The 13,236-nt window shown below is 41.0% G+C and overlaps 1 protein-coding gene across 1 annotated transcript; it reads right to left on the bottom strand.

Annotated features, from left to right (window-relative positions):
* Positions 1–986: 986 nt before the first annotated feature.
* LOC140067796 (granzyme A-like) lies at positions 987–11,885 on the bottom strand. The gene is made up of 5 exons (XM_072113952.1): positions 11,830–11,885; positions 6,819–6,957; positions 4,104–4,242; positions 2,772–3,044; positions 987–1,666 (listed from the first exon to the last, which is right to left on the bottom strand). The coding sequence occupies exons 1-5, from the start codon at positions 11,879–11,881 to the stop codon at positions 1,496–1,498; spliced, it is 774 nt and encodes a 257-aa protein (XP_071970053.1). The 5' UTR covers positions 11,882–11,885; the 3' UTR covers positions 987–1,495.
* Positions 11,886–13,236: the final 1,351 nt, after the last annotated feature.

The raw sequence follows: 13,236 nt of genomic DNA, 5'->3' as shown, positions 1-13,236 counted from the left end.
GCATCTTTACACCAGTCTTGATACCTCCTTGACCTGTTACATGAGTTTGGCAAACAACTTGAGTCAATTGTTGTAAGCTTTAATCCAACTGAGGCTGCAATTGTATTTTTCCCTGCCCTCAGCACAATCCTCTTTTGAAAAGTAGTGATAGTGGTGAAAAACTTCTATTTGCCTTTTGCGCAAATGGAGGAGGAAAGATCCACAAATTTTAGGCTTCATGCCATGGATTGAGCCAACACTGAACTAACCACAAGTGAGTCAAATGTTAGGCCATGTATCCATTTCAGGGTATAGTCACCTAATTTTAGGATCTTCTAAGGACTACATTTTTAAAAATGTTATCCTGATATGTTAGATGAATTAATTCATTACTCTAACCACAAATCTAGATACCATATATACTCGAGTATAAGCCTAGTTTTTCACACAAAAAAATGTGCTAAAACCCCAAACTCGGCTTATACTCGAGTAAAAAAAATATAGGTTTTACCAGGTTTTTATGGTAAAATTAGAGGCCTCGGCTTATACTTGGATCGGCTTATACTCGAGTATATACGGATTTGATTTCATGCCTTTTTGGAGAGCCGGATTGTTATACTTTCTGGGTTATTGTTGAAAGTTTTTTAATCTGAAAAATACATGGAACATACATACAAACATACATTTATTTTATAACTATATTTATTTATTGATATATTTTTTTTTAAAATCTAGGCTACTTTATTTGATAGTCTACGTGAATAAATTCTCACATTCTTAGGCACAAAAAGCAAAGATAACCATTTACAAAAAGATTGACTCTAATCTTGTATAGTGAATAGTGTTGAGCGGACCAGACCCCAAATTTGATCAGCAGTTCAGGTCCAGCTCAACCCCTTACCCAACTCCACGCCATTAACACACGAACAGAGCTGGCACTGATTCCAGACATTCACTCTTCAAATGCTGCTGGCAAAGTTGCCAGTGACATTAAAATCACTGTGGCTGCACCCCTCAAAATGATGCTCCCCAAAATTGCCAGCTGCATTTAAACAGTTAATTGACACCGATTGCGGGTACCTGGACAGATTTTATAAATTTAAACGGGTCTGCCCATCACTAGCAAGTGTGGACCACAAATTTTGGACTGGCTTAATAGAGGATTCTCCTGAGGCCCAACCCAGGTTCTGCCAAGAGGAAAAGTGACAATGAGGTCCATCTAATATTGTTGGTGACAAGATCATAAACGTTTGGGTTGTATACATATTTTTAATCAACGGTCACTGTCTGAAGCAGATTCAGGACGGCATCAGATTCATATTCTCTGGTTGACTATAAGATATGTCCAGTAACAGGCTACTTCCTAAGATTTCATAAACTTTGATAATGACAGAGCTATACATGTAAGTCTACATATAGGTAGGCGTTCCCACAGCTATACATTTACATAGATCATGGATGTTCCCCAGTTTACAAAAAGTCCAACTTTTTCTTCAAAGACTGTATTACATGGCCATTAGTCCAGGTCATAATAAGCCCCGCCAATTGTTGTGTGGATCCACTTGAGATACATTCCAGTTAGTCGTGTGTAGATTCCTGGAAGCTTTGATTTACCACATTTCTTTGGTCCAAATGAGACAACGCCAACAAAGTTTCTATCACAGATCAAAGGCCCGCCGGAGTCACCCTGAAATTGATCATATGGCACATTATTTTATGTCCATTGTAATTCTAAACATACATTTGATATAAAATTGGCATGTAGGTTCTAATACTTTCATCCAGACATAAAAATGGTTCTGTAGCCTACAACTATTTTAAGGTAAAAAAAAAAACATTCTCCTGTAAAATGTTGCTAACTCGAAGAAATGAACAGACATTGAAGTGTTTTCTTTGGATCTCCCTCAGAATATTGTATCATCCGTAACTCTCTGCCACCCTCTAGATGTTGTTTCTACCAAACCACATTAGAAGTTCTGGTTTGGATCAACCCCCGCAGAGAACACATGCAATCAGTCAGTTGGAAAAGTCTCTTGTTCCATTTAAATCAATGGAGCGGTAGACTAACCTTTGCCGGTTGGCGGAGTGTGTTGCCATTATGGGGAGGGTCGTTGAATCCACTCCAAAATGGCTGCTTGCAGCACTGTTGCCATATAAGTGCTGGCACCCTCACACTCCATTAATTCAAGTGTCACTGGTGACTTTACCAGTGGCATTTAAAAAGTTAACAAGAAGGATTGGTGCCGGCACCCGGACTCAAACAGATTTTTAAAATTTTGATTCAGCCTTACACGGGTCAACTCGAATTTTAACAGGTACGCTCATTACTAGTCAACACATATTTCTATTTACCAGATTTATCTTCTACTAATGACCATTATCTGAATTTCCCATTACCATATTTAAGACTTCTCTCCTGCTGCACCTGCGCTCTGGAATTATCTACTGAGGTCTTAGTGAATAGGCACGTCCAGGAAATCTTCAGCCAATGAGAAGGTACATTCTCAATTTCACCTTGGCATTTAACATGGTGTTTTTATAAAAAAAATTTTTTACTCTCGATACAGGACGATCCAGCATGTTATCAGAAACTAATAGTCCAAAATTATGAGGGGATTGAATAAGGGGAAATAACCTATATGTACCCCCTCAAAATAACCCACCTCAGCTTTTGGCTTCAACTGAAAACCTTTAAAACTTTTATAAAACAGTATTTTGTATTAGTTTTTCAATGATAAAAAACTGTACATTGTAATGGACATAGAGTAACATCCTCCACACACATCACTTACAGCACAGGCGTCATCTGTCTTCCTCTTAGGTGGTCCCGCGCAGATCATGTTGTTGGTTATGGATTGTTTCTCTTTTGAGTAAAGTTTTTGACATTTCACATGGTCAACCACAGTCAGATTGGCTTCTCGGAGGACGTCTGATAGTATATGTTTCTTTACATCAGTTAGTCCCCATCCGGCCACACTACACGGTTTCTTTGGGTCAATTTGTACCTCTCCTTTTGGCAGTGGCATAACACTGACAAACTTGTTCAACTTTGCAGGTGACTCCAGCTGGAACATATAAGATATACATTGCATTGCAATTCGGCCAATGTCAGATCCTTACACTTTCCCATTTTAATAGCCCAAAATTTGCCTCACATTTCCCTTTCAAGAGGTTTTCTAGTATTTTTCATTGATAATCTACCTTCAGAACAGACCATTAGTATCTCCTCATATCTGAATAAGTATGAGCCTGCAGTTACAATGCCTGGCCACTACATGTAGCTCAGAGCCATATGCTTCTAGCTCCTTGCTCTCATTTACACCAAGCCCGAAGAGCAGATTGGTGTGGAGGCTGGGTAAAGAACGCCCATCGATGAGATGTTGATGCCTTTTCCTGAAGATAAGATGGGATAACTCCTTTAAAGACATCAATGGGGGTGGTCCCCCTCCCCGCTACTTTTCCTGTTTCCACGAACAATGCGCCACTTTGAGCATGGAGTGGGGTTGGATGGAGTGCAGGCAGTATAGTAGTAAAAAATTCCACCAGTTCAGACCCGAAATCCAGGTCTGAACTGACAGAGTTTGTATCTAAATTTACTAAGAGGTCGGAGACTCTTATTAGATATGCACACTGGACTACCATCAGGGAAAACTTAGACACTGGCACTAAAAACACTGATCTTAATGACTCCCCTCGAGGCCATTATATCTGCACTGGGGCCCAGCAGCAGATTACACTTCTATCCATACGCTGATTGGAAATATTCGCACCTTCTTTATTCGTCAAGGGGGAATCCATCACATACAATGCGCCATACTACGATGTAGACCACGCCCCTCTGCTATGAAGGATACATCAGGAGGCTCCAGTATCCTGATGTATCCGTGGGCTGTTGCGCTGGTGGACTATTTTACACCAGGCTCTGCCAGAACAGGTGCAGGTTATAGTTTGTTGATGCCATGATCCAACCCATTCCGCTGCCCGACACAGCCCCCTTCCGGCCCCTTCTATGCCTACTTGGTGGAGGTGGAATAAGGGGAAAACTGAGATACAAGCCTTAATGTTTGTCCCCCTGTTCAGTTATTCGCCTTTCATTCATTACATTTCACAGTTTTCTTTCTTACTTCTAAAAGTTGAAGATCATTGATTCTGAGAGCTGAATCATAACATGGGTACTGCACGGCTCGTTTAATTCTTATCTTCTGCTGCTCATTGGTATCTGCCAGCCGGTGTGCGCCCAGGATGGCAAATGACTTGGCATTACTGACAATAAAAGTAAGAAATATTGTTTATCACTATCACATTTCATGTTTAAAGAGGGTTTTCCATTCATATAACATCAATAAAGGAATATGGGCAGATAGATGTCATAGATAGATGTAAGAGTAAGAGAATAGGGTAGTACTGGTAGACCCTACATGTCCGTATACTACACATGGCCATCTTGCAATACTAGATTTCCCCTGTAGTGGCAACTGTAAAAATAAATTCACTGCTACAAGTTCTTTTGTTGCTAATGGGATTTTACAGCACCAGCATATTAATGACCTAATTATAGGATAGTCTATATACCACAACAGGGGGAATTTTTTTTTACTATGCACTATGACTGTGTGCCCACTATAAGGTGTGTCCTGTTACAGCCGATTGGTGGATGTGCCGGATGTTGTGATCCATAATCTCATAATCTTACATTATCTGACATTTCACGGAATCAGTATACTTATATTCTACATAATATTACGTAAATTGTAAGTTATTATCCTATGTTCTTTATTACATGTTCATGCATAGACATTATGAGAATACACGAGAAACTCCCCAAAACATGACTGTGATAAATATGACCAGGGGGAGGGAGGCACCAGTATCCAATGATACCAGAATCTGGACCCTACGACTTCCCCTTGTGAAGCTATGGCTTCTCCAGGGTTTTGGAAGTGATATCAGGTAGGAGGGACCCATGACCCCTCTTGAGGGTAAACAGGGGTGTGTCTGCACCTGATATAATCAGACACCTTTGAGGCCAAATTGTCTTTGTCTGGGAACCCATGTTAACATGAAAATTTGCTGTTACTTGTAGTGCTACCTTTGTTTTTTGTACTCTGTTTACTGTATATATCTATTGTGTGTACTTTATTGTCCAGTATGCCCTTAAGGCAATTAAATATAAAATTTAACCTGCATTGCTCTTTTATCTCGATCCATGAATCCCCACACCTTATATCCATGGTTCCTCACCCTATATAATTCCTTTACGGACCCAGTTTATATTAAAGGAGAACTGGTGGCAGCTCTTTGGGTTGATAAGATTCTGTTTAGCTGAGGCTCGTGAAAGAAGTCTTATAGCCATTCAGGGCTGTATTTATTCTTGTGCCATATCCGGAAGTTGTGTGGACAACTTTAAATCATTTCCTGCGCCTCTCAGAACCCATACTTTCTTGGAGTGTCTAAAAAAGGATAAATAAGTGACCTTGCGTGCTCTTCAGGGGTCCGAAATGTCACAGTTTCCTTCACAATGACTTTCCCATCAGTTATTGGTAAAGAAAAATAAGCACATGACATTGCATCATGGGCTCCCCATTCTTGGGTGGGGGGGCATGTTATATTCCCCTCTTTTTACAAAAATATTTTAATACAGCATTTTCATGTACTTTGTCTATATGACCAAGTAAAGAGAAGGCCAAAAATTTCTACATTTCAAATTGTTCAAGCCAAACAGACTAGGACAGACAGTACTGTACTGAGCGTACAAACCTAGGTAGGGCATACAACATGGTAGAGCACACAACTTGGAAGAGCACACACAATGGAAGAGCACACAACATGGAGAGGCACACACAATGTACTGGCACATAACATGGAAGAGCACAACATGGAAGGGCACACAATATTGAAGAACACACAAGAAAGGGCACACAATATAAAAGGGCACACAAGAAAGGGCACACAAAATAGAAGAGCACACAAGGAAGGGCACACAAGAAAGGGTACACAAAATAGAAGAGCACACAAGGAAGGGCACACAACATGGAAGAGTACACAAATTGCACACAACATGGAAGGGCACACAACATAGAAGAACACACCAGGAAGGGCACGCAACATGGAAGAGCAAACAAGGAAGGGCACACAATATAGAAGAGCACACATGGAAGGGCACTCACAATGGACTGGCACATAACATGGAAGGGCACACACAATAGAAGATCACACAACATGGAAGGGCACACACAATGGACTGGCACATACTGTAACATGGAAAGGGCACACAAAATAGAAGAGCACACAAAGAAGTGCACAAAACATGGAAGAGTACACAAGGAATGACACACAACATGGAAGGGCACACAACACAGAAGAACTCCCCAGGAATGGCACAAAACATGGAAGAGCACACAAGTAAGGGCACACAACATGGAACAGCACACAAGGAGGGGCACACAATATAGAAGAGCACACAACATGGAAGGGCACACAAGAAATGGCACAAAACATGAAAGAGCATAAAAGGAAGGACACACAACATACAAGAGCACACTGGGAATGGCACAAAACATAGAAGGACACAAAGGGAAGGGCACGCAATATGGAAGAGCAAACAAAATAGAAGAGCACACAAGGAATGGCACACAACATGGAAGGGCACACAATATAGAAGTAAACACAATATGGAAGAGCACAGTGGGAATGGCACACAAGAAAAGGGGACACAACATGGAAAAGTATGGAACACAACATGGAAGGGCACTCAACAAGGAAACACACATAACAAAAGATGGAACACCAGTTAAAAGACCACACAACAAGGAGAAGCGCACAATGAGGTAGGTACTTACACATTACAATGAGCTGCAGTTAAAATCCAGTTTTGTTTAATCAGTGTCCCCCCACATTGTTCATTATCCCGTAGAAAAGCCATGTATGGTCTGGAGTGTGGAGCGGCCTCTCTTCCACCAGTAATTTCTGAGCAGACATCTGTAGATAGGGACAAGTCAGTAAGGAATAACTATGAAGACTATACGGTGTAGCAGAATGTGATGCTTGCTTCAGACCATTACTAGCATCGTGGGTAAGGACACACATGAGGGTTTTATTAATTTTATTATACCAAAAGCAGGTGAGAATCATAAAGGGTGAGACCCTAAAAGAGGTGGTGGTAACAGGTAACAGGTAGTATTTCTCATTTTCCATTCTACTTCTAGTTACAGTCAATAAACTCAATGTGGAAACTCAGCTTTGGGTACAATCCTCAGAACACAAGGATCCAAGTCCATAATGATTACTATCTGTTAAAGGGATTTTTCAGAAATAGATATTGATTACCAATTACCTTGTACTGCAGATTGGACATATATTAATGTATGATACTGTCTAGCTTTTAGACACTTTTTATAAATCAGCCCCGATATGACTTTTATGACCTATCCTTAACCCCTTAAGGGCGCAGCCATTTTGTAGCTTAAGGCTCAGTCCCATTTTTTGGATTCTGACTTGCGTCGCTTTATATAGTTATAACTTTTGAACACTGTTACTTATCAAAGCGATTCTGAGATTGCTTTTTCCCCACATGTTGTACTTCATTTTAGTGGTAAATGTTGGATGATAAGTTTTGCATTTATTTACAAAAAAAAAAAAGAAAAAATGATGAATTTTTTGAAGAATTTGCCATTTTCAAAATTCAAAATCATTACGTTTTTAGGCAGATAAATTTGCCACCTAAATAAATTGCTGAATAACATTTCCCATATATCTTCTCTACATTTTCATAATTTTTGAAATGTCTGGATAATTTATATTGACGTCACGCGGCTTACAAATCAAATAGCGATTTTCCGTATTTTCAGAATTGACCATTTTGGGGATAAATACCGTTTTGAATGAAGTTTTACATATTAGACATGAAAACCCCCCATATAACCAACCCATTTTCAAATCTGCACCCCTCAAGCTATCAGAAACAGCTTTTAGAAAGATTGTTAACCCCTTGAGATCTTCATAATAATAAAATCAAAATGGAGATGAAATTTAGAATTGGTCAAATTCTGCCGGTTATACGTTCATTTAGCCCTAAAATTTACACATTTTCAAAGGATAAAAAGAGAAAACCCACCATACAATTTGTTCTACAATTTCTCCTGAGTGCAGCGACCCCCCACACATGGCCGTTACTTGTGCTATGGGGGCACAGCGAGGCGCAGAAGGGAAGGAGCACCCTGCAGCTGCCAGGATTTTAGTTTTCTCGTTGCCTCCTTTTGAAGGCTATAAAATATTCGTTTTTTCGTTATTGGGGCCATGTGACAGCACGTTTTTGCGGGATGAGATGCTTTTTCCAGTGTTACCATTTTGGGGTTGGTATCCTCTATTGTTGAAAATTTAGGAACTTGTTTTTGAGGGCAGGAGTAGAAAAGCATCAATTCTGTACTGGATTTTTGACTTATTTTTTTTCGTGTTCACCGTTTAGCCTAATAATCCTGTTATCTTTATTCTATGGGTCGATACGATTAGGGGGAATATATTGAATATATTTTCTTACATTTTACTAAATTTGTCAAATAAAACCCTAATGTGGGAAAAATCTATCATTTTTGCTTTGCCGTCTTCCAAGTGACATAACATTTTTAATTTTTTGGCTACGGAGCTGGTTGATGGCTTTTTGCGGGGCATGTTGTACTTTGCAACAGTATCATTCTGGTGTACAGTTTTTTTTATCACTTTTAATTGCATTTTTTGTAAGATTGAATAGGTAAAAATGATAATTTTTGGGCAGGTTTTTAACAGGTTTTTTTTTTTTTTGCGGCATTCATCGTGCGGGTTCCATAATGATTTACTGTTATTCTACGGGTTGTTACGGAAGCGGTGATACTATATATGTGGGGTTTGTGTTATGGTTTAGACTTTTTTTGGGTTATATGTCTGTTTATATGTTATGGGGCATTTTTATTGATTTATTACTTCATTTTTTTATTGAATAACATTTTGTTTTTACTACTTCCACCATGGGACATGAACAAGCAATCATCTGATTACTTGTTCATGATAATACTCTGCAATACTGATGTATTGCAGGGTATTAGCAGTGTCAGCCTATGCACATGCATAGGCTGACACTGTGCCTTTAAGATGACGTCACTGACGCCATCTTTCAGGCACTGCCATGGTTAGCCATGACTAAGAACGGCTAGCCCGTTTGAAACGCGTTGGCCAAGACTTCTTGCTATGTAATTTTAATACTTGCCTAAATAAAGATATGAAATTGTCCCTGACACGGCTGGATATCGGAATTTTTTCAATGGTGTATACGGCCCGAGCAGAGGGGCGATCCGTGCCATACTAGGACACTCACACGGCTGGAAGGTGAGCTAAATGTATACTATTACACTGCCAGCAGGAACCTCTGGCCCGAAAACAGTGCGCGGGGGGGGATTCGTGGGGGAAAGACCCCCCAAAGGCATGCTGCCCGCGGGTGTTACACTGGGGTGTTGGCTATATGTTACAGCTGGCACCCACCGTTTGCCGATGCCAGTTCGGCTCCAATCCAGAGCCGAGCCGACATCAGCACCGCGATAAGTCGATGCGCTCAACGGCGGATATATCTGCTGCAGATCGCGAAGGGGTTAAAACGCATGCATATCTGATGTCCAACAACACCTCTGAGGGTGCAGTCACACGTTGCAGTCACAACTGCATCGCAATCAGTACTAAGGGGGTTTTAGGTGCAATTTTGTCAATTTAACAGGTGAAAGACATGAACTGAACAGGTGAATTTGATTTTGAAGAGGAAACCTGTTCTCCTGTTAAATTAACAAAACTGCACCTAAAACCACCTCAAATCTGATTGTGATGCAGTTTTAACTGCAACGTCTAACCGCACCCTAAACGGCTCCATTTTTTGTGAAATGGATGACAGATGTGAATGGCTGGCAACATTTTATTGGCCAATCTAAAATATATACAGATGAAGACAAAGGAGACACATAATATAATAAGCAATAAGGCCTCATGCACAGGAATGTGTGCTTTGGCCATGAGGTAGCCGCACAAACGGAGGTCAACTCACGACCTCATTGACTTCTATTGGGCACACTGGGCACCGTTTTTCACAACAATGGGAACATGCTGACTAACCGCAAGACATAGGGCAGGTACTAATCCTGCACATGTTTATAGCCCAGGCAGTCACTTTCTATGGACATTGGAGGGAAGAAGTGGTGCTCAATGTCCAATTTGCCACAAGCAATGGCACATGGCCCGTTGCTGGAAGCCCAGAAAATGCACACAAATGTAAACAAAAAATTGCAAATTTATTCCAGACAAATAGCAAACAAAGCATACCAGTGTTAAAATCATCTAAAAAGCATAAATAATTACCAAAGGCAATCCAAGTACAATGTTGCTACACCTGTCTCACACAAAAACACTTTATAGGAGAAATAACAAAGAATCAGAAATCTAAGAGAAACTTTCTTTCTATGTATCGAAATTATTGCCCTAAGGAATTTTTTATGAAATGCAACCCTGTCCCTTACATTAAAATGTGTGTAAGAGCCTTGATAATAATAATAATAATAATAATAATAATAATAATTGTGTAAAAGTGAAAACTGCGAAAAAGCAAAAATTATTTTCATTACCTCTACATAGGATAGGTTATTAGACAGCAAAGGCTAGGTGACCCAGAAATAATACACATCTGAAAAAGATCTCAATATGATAGAAATCTGAGACTAAACATTGGATTTGAGGTGTGGGTTGCACTCATGTAGGTAGCTCTGTATGGCTACCCATAGAGGTAAGCGCCCTACCTGCAAGACACAGTTTTCTTCAACATGTTGCAAAATATGTTGTGCTTGTTGCTGACTGCTGAACATAGGAGAAACCCCTCTGGTTAGGGTCCTGGCTACCAGACCCCTAATAAAAGTCCCCTCCATATTTCTCTGAACTTATACCATCCCACACATAGGGGCAGATTTACTTACCCCCCGGATCCCTGATCCGGACGGTCCTACGAAGATGAAGTCCGGCGCGATTCATGTAGCTCATGTGCCCGATATCCTGCATGTGTTGCTTCCCCGCTGAGGTCCGCTGGACTTCACCTTCTTCTTCTCGGTGCATGTAACTACGTGTCTTGCAACACAATTTGAATTTTAAATCCCACGTGTAGTCCAAATCCGCCATGTTGACCGTTGGCCACACCCCCCGATTCGCATCACATGAAAGTTGTCACGATTGCGCCAAAATCCATTTGCGTGCGCCAAAAACCCCTGTTAAATGCAGCGCAACACGGAAATCGTCAGGAAACCCAACGAAAATGCAGTCCGCGGACCCTTAGTAAATGAGCTCCATAATCTCCGTTCGTCACAGAACCTTCAGCTTCACTCTATTACCATCAGCTCTCATGGGAGTGCATCTCCCATACTTTGGAATTTTCTACCAAAATGTGTCAGGCTGCCCCCGACTTTCCATACCTTCAAACCTATCCTGAAAACCCATCTGTCTAGGATCACCTACAATGCACAATAACTGCTCTGCTCCCTCACCTCGTGTCTCCCTCTACCCTCTCATACAGATTTTGAGCCCTCATGGGCAGGGACCACCTTCCACTTATCTCCTGATGTCTGAAGTCTTGTATTCGTACTTGCATTTGTTCTTGTCTAAATGTATTGTATGTGATTATTACTTGTAAAGCACCAGGGAATTAATGCTGCCCTATAAATAAATAATAATAAAGAAGTCATTTAGTCGATCATCTACCAAGATAGGCTGTCCCTCAAGGGTGGTAAAAATTTCCCCAGAAGTGTTTGTCCCATAGTGATGGTGATCAGTGTCAGTGAATCAAATTTTACTTACGTCCATTGATGCAAAGTGCGGACAACACGAATATCATTAGAAGATGCTCCATTCTCACCTTGGAAGCGAAGGCTATGGCTGTCAGTGATGTATATATACTATGACAATGTCATGTGGTTTCACTTCTGAGAAGTTCAGCATATTGTGGTTTGTGAGTCAAATAGTTATTACTTACTTGGCCTTCAAGGAAAAAAGGGTCTTGTCGTCTCAGTTCAGTTAGTCACACGCATCACAAAGGTTCACAGTTTTGTTTCTTGGGTTCAGTACAATGTCATCGCCACAGGTTGAGTTTAGGTAGTTTTCTGTTTCATTAGATCTCTCAGGTAAAAGAAGAGCTATTGTAATTCAGTGGGACAAATTATAAGGACGGATGGGACTTTTTTCACAATATAGAAATGGAAATAAGGGAGAAAACAGAGAACCTCATGTGCATAAAGATAAAAAAATAAAATTGTGTCTAAAAAGAGGGATGCAAGTAATGTACGTCTAGAAATCTTGTATTTATTTACAGTAGTCACCTGTAGAAATGAGCGTGATTGCTTTTTACAATTGGTGGCCCTCAAATTGAATCCCCTTCCTACTAGCCATGGCTGTGATTGGTCAGGGAAGACACCCTCTGGCCAATCACAGTGATGGCTAGTAGGTAGGGGCGTCAATACGGCAGCCAATATGGCAATCCAAGCTGCACCAATTGTCTGTAATACACTTCCCCAGACTAATACCCAACCTCCAACGTTTCAAACGAGCTCTTAAACCCCATCTCAAGCCTATAGAACCCGCTAACTGCATGGAAGTTCAACTCTCTCTTTACTACTCCATCCTGTATCCTCCTCCAGTCTGTTATCTAGCAAACACCGGATACCAAGCTCCAGGCGTCTCTGTAGTCCTATTGACCTTGGACTTTGTATATAAGATGGCGGCTGATGGCTGGTTCAAGCAGCAGCATTTTTATTTATTATATTAACACCCCCTAATCCTCATAGACTGTAAGCTCTTGTGTCACCCCCTCATCCTCATAGACTGTAAGCTCTTGTGTCACCCCCTCATCCTCATAGACTGTAAGCTCCTGTGTCACCCCTCATCCTCATAGACTGTAAGCTCCTGTGTCACCCCTCATCCTCATAGACTGTAAGCTCTTGTGTCACCCCCTCATCCTCATAGACTGTAAGCTCTTGTGTCACCCCCTCATCCTCATAGACTGTAAGCTCCTGTGTCACCCCTCATCCTCATAGACTGTAAGCTCCTGTGTCACCCCTCATCCTCATAGACTGTAAGCTCTTGTGTCACCCCCTCATCCTCATAGACTGTAAGCTCTTGTGTCACCCCCTCATCCTCATAGACTGTAAGCTCTTGTGTCACCCCCTCATCCTCATAGACTGTAAGCTCCTGTGTCACCCCTCATCCTCA

This window comes from Engystomops pustulosus, chromosome 1 (assembly GCF_040894005.1).
Source record: "Engystomops pustulosus chromosome 1, aEngPut4.maternal, whole genome shotgun sequence".
NCBI lineage: Eukaryota > Metazoa > Chordata > Amphibia > Anura > Leptodactylidae > Engystomops > Engystomops pustulosus.
The sequence above is the reverse complement of the archived record's forward strand: the minus strand, read 5'-3'. Positions and strand labels throughout refer to the sequence as shown.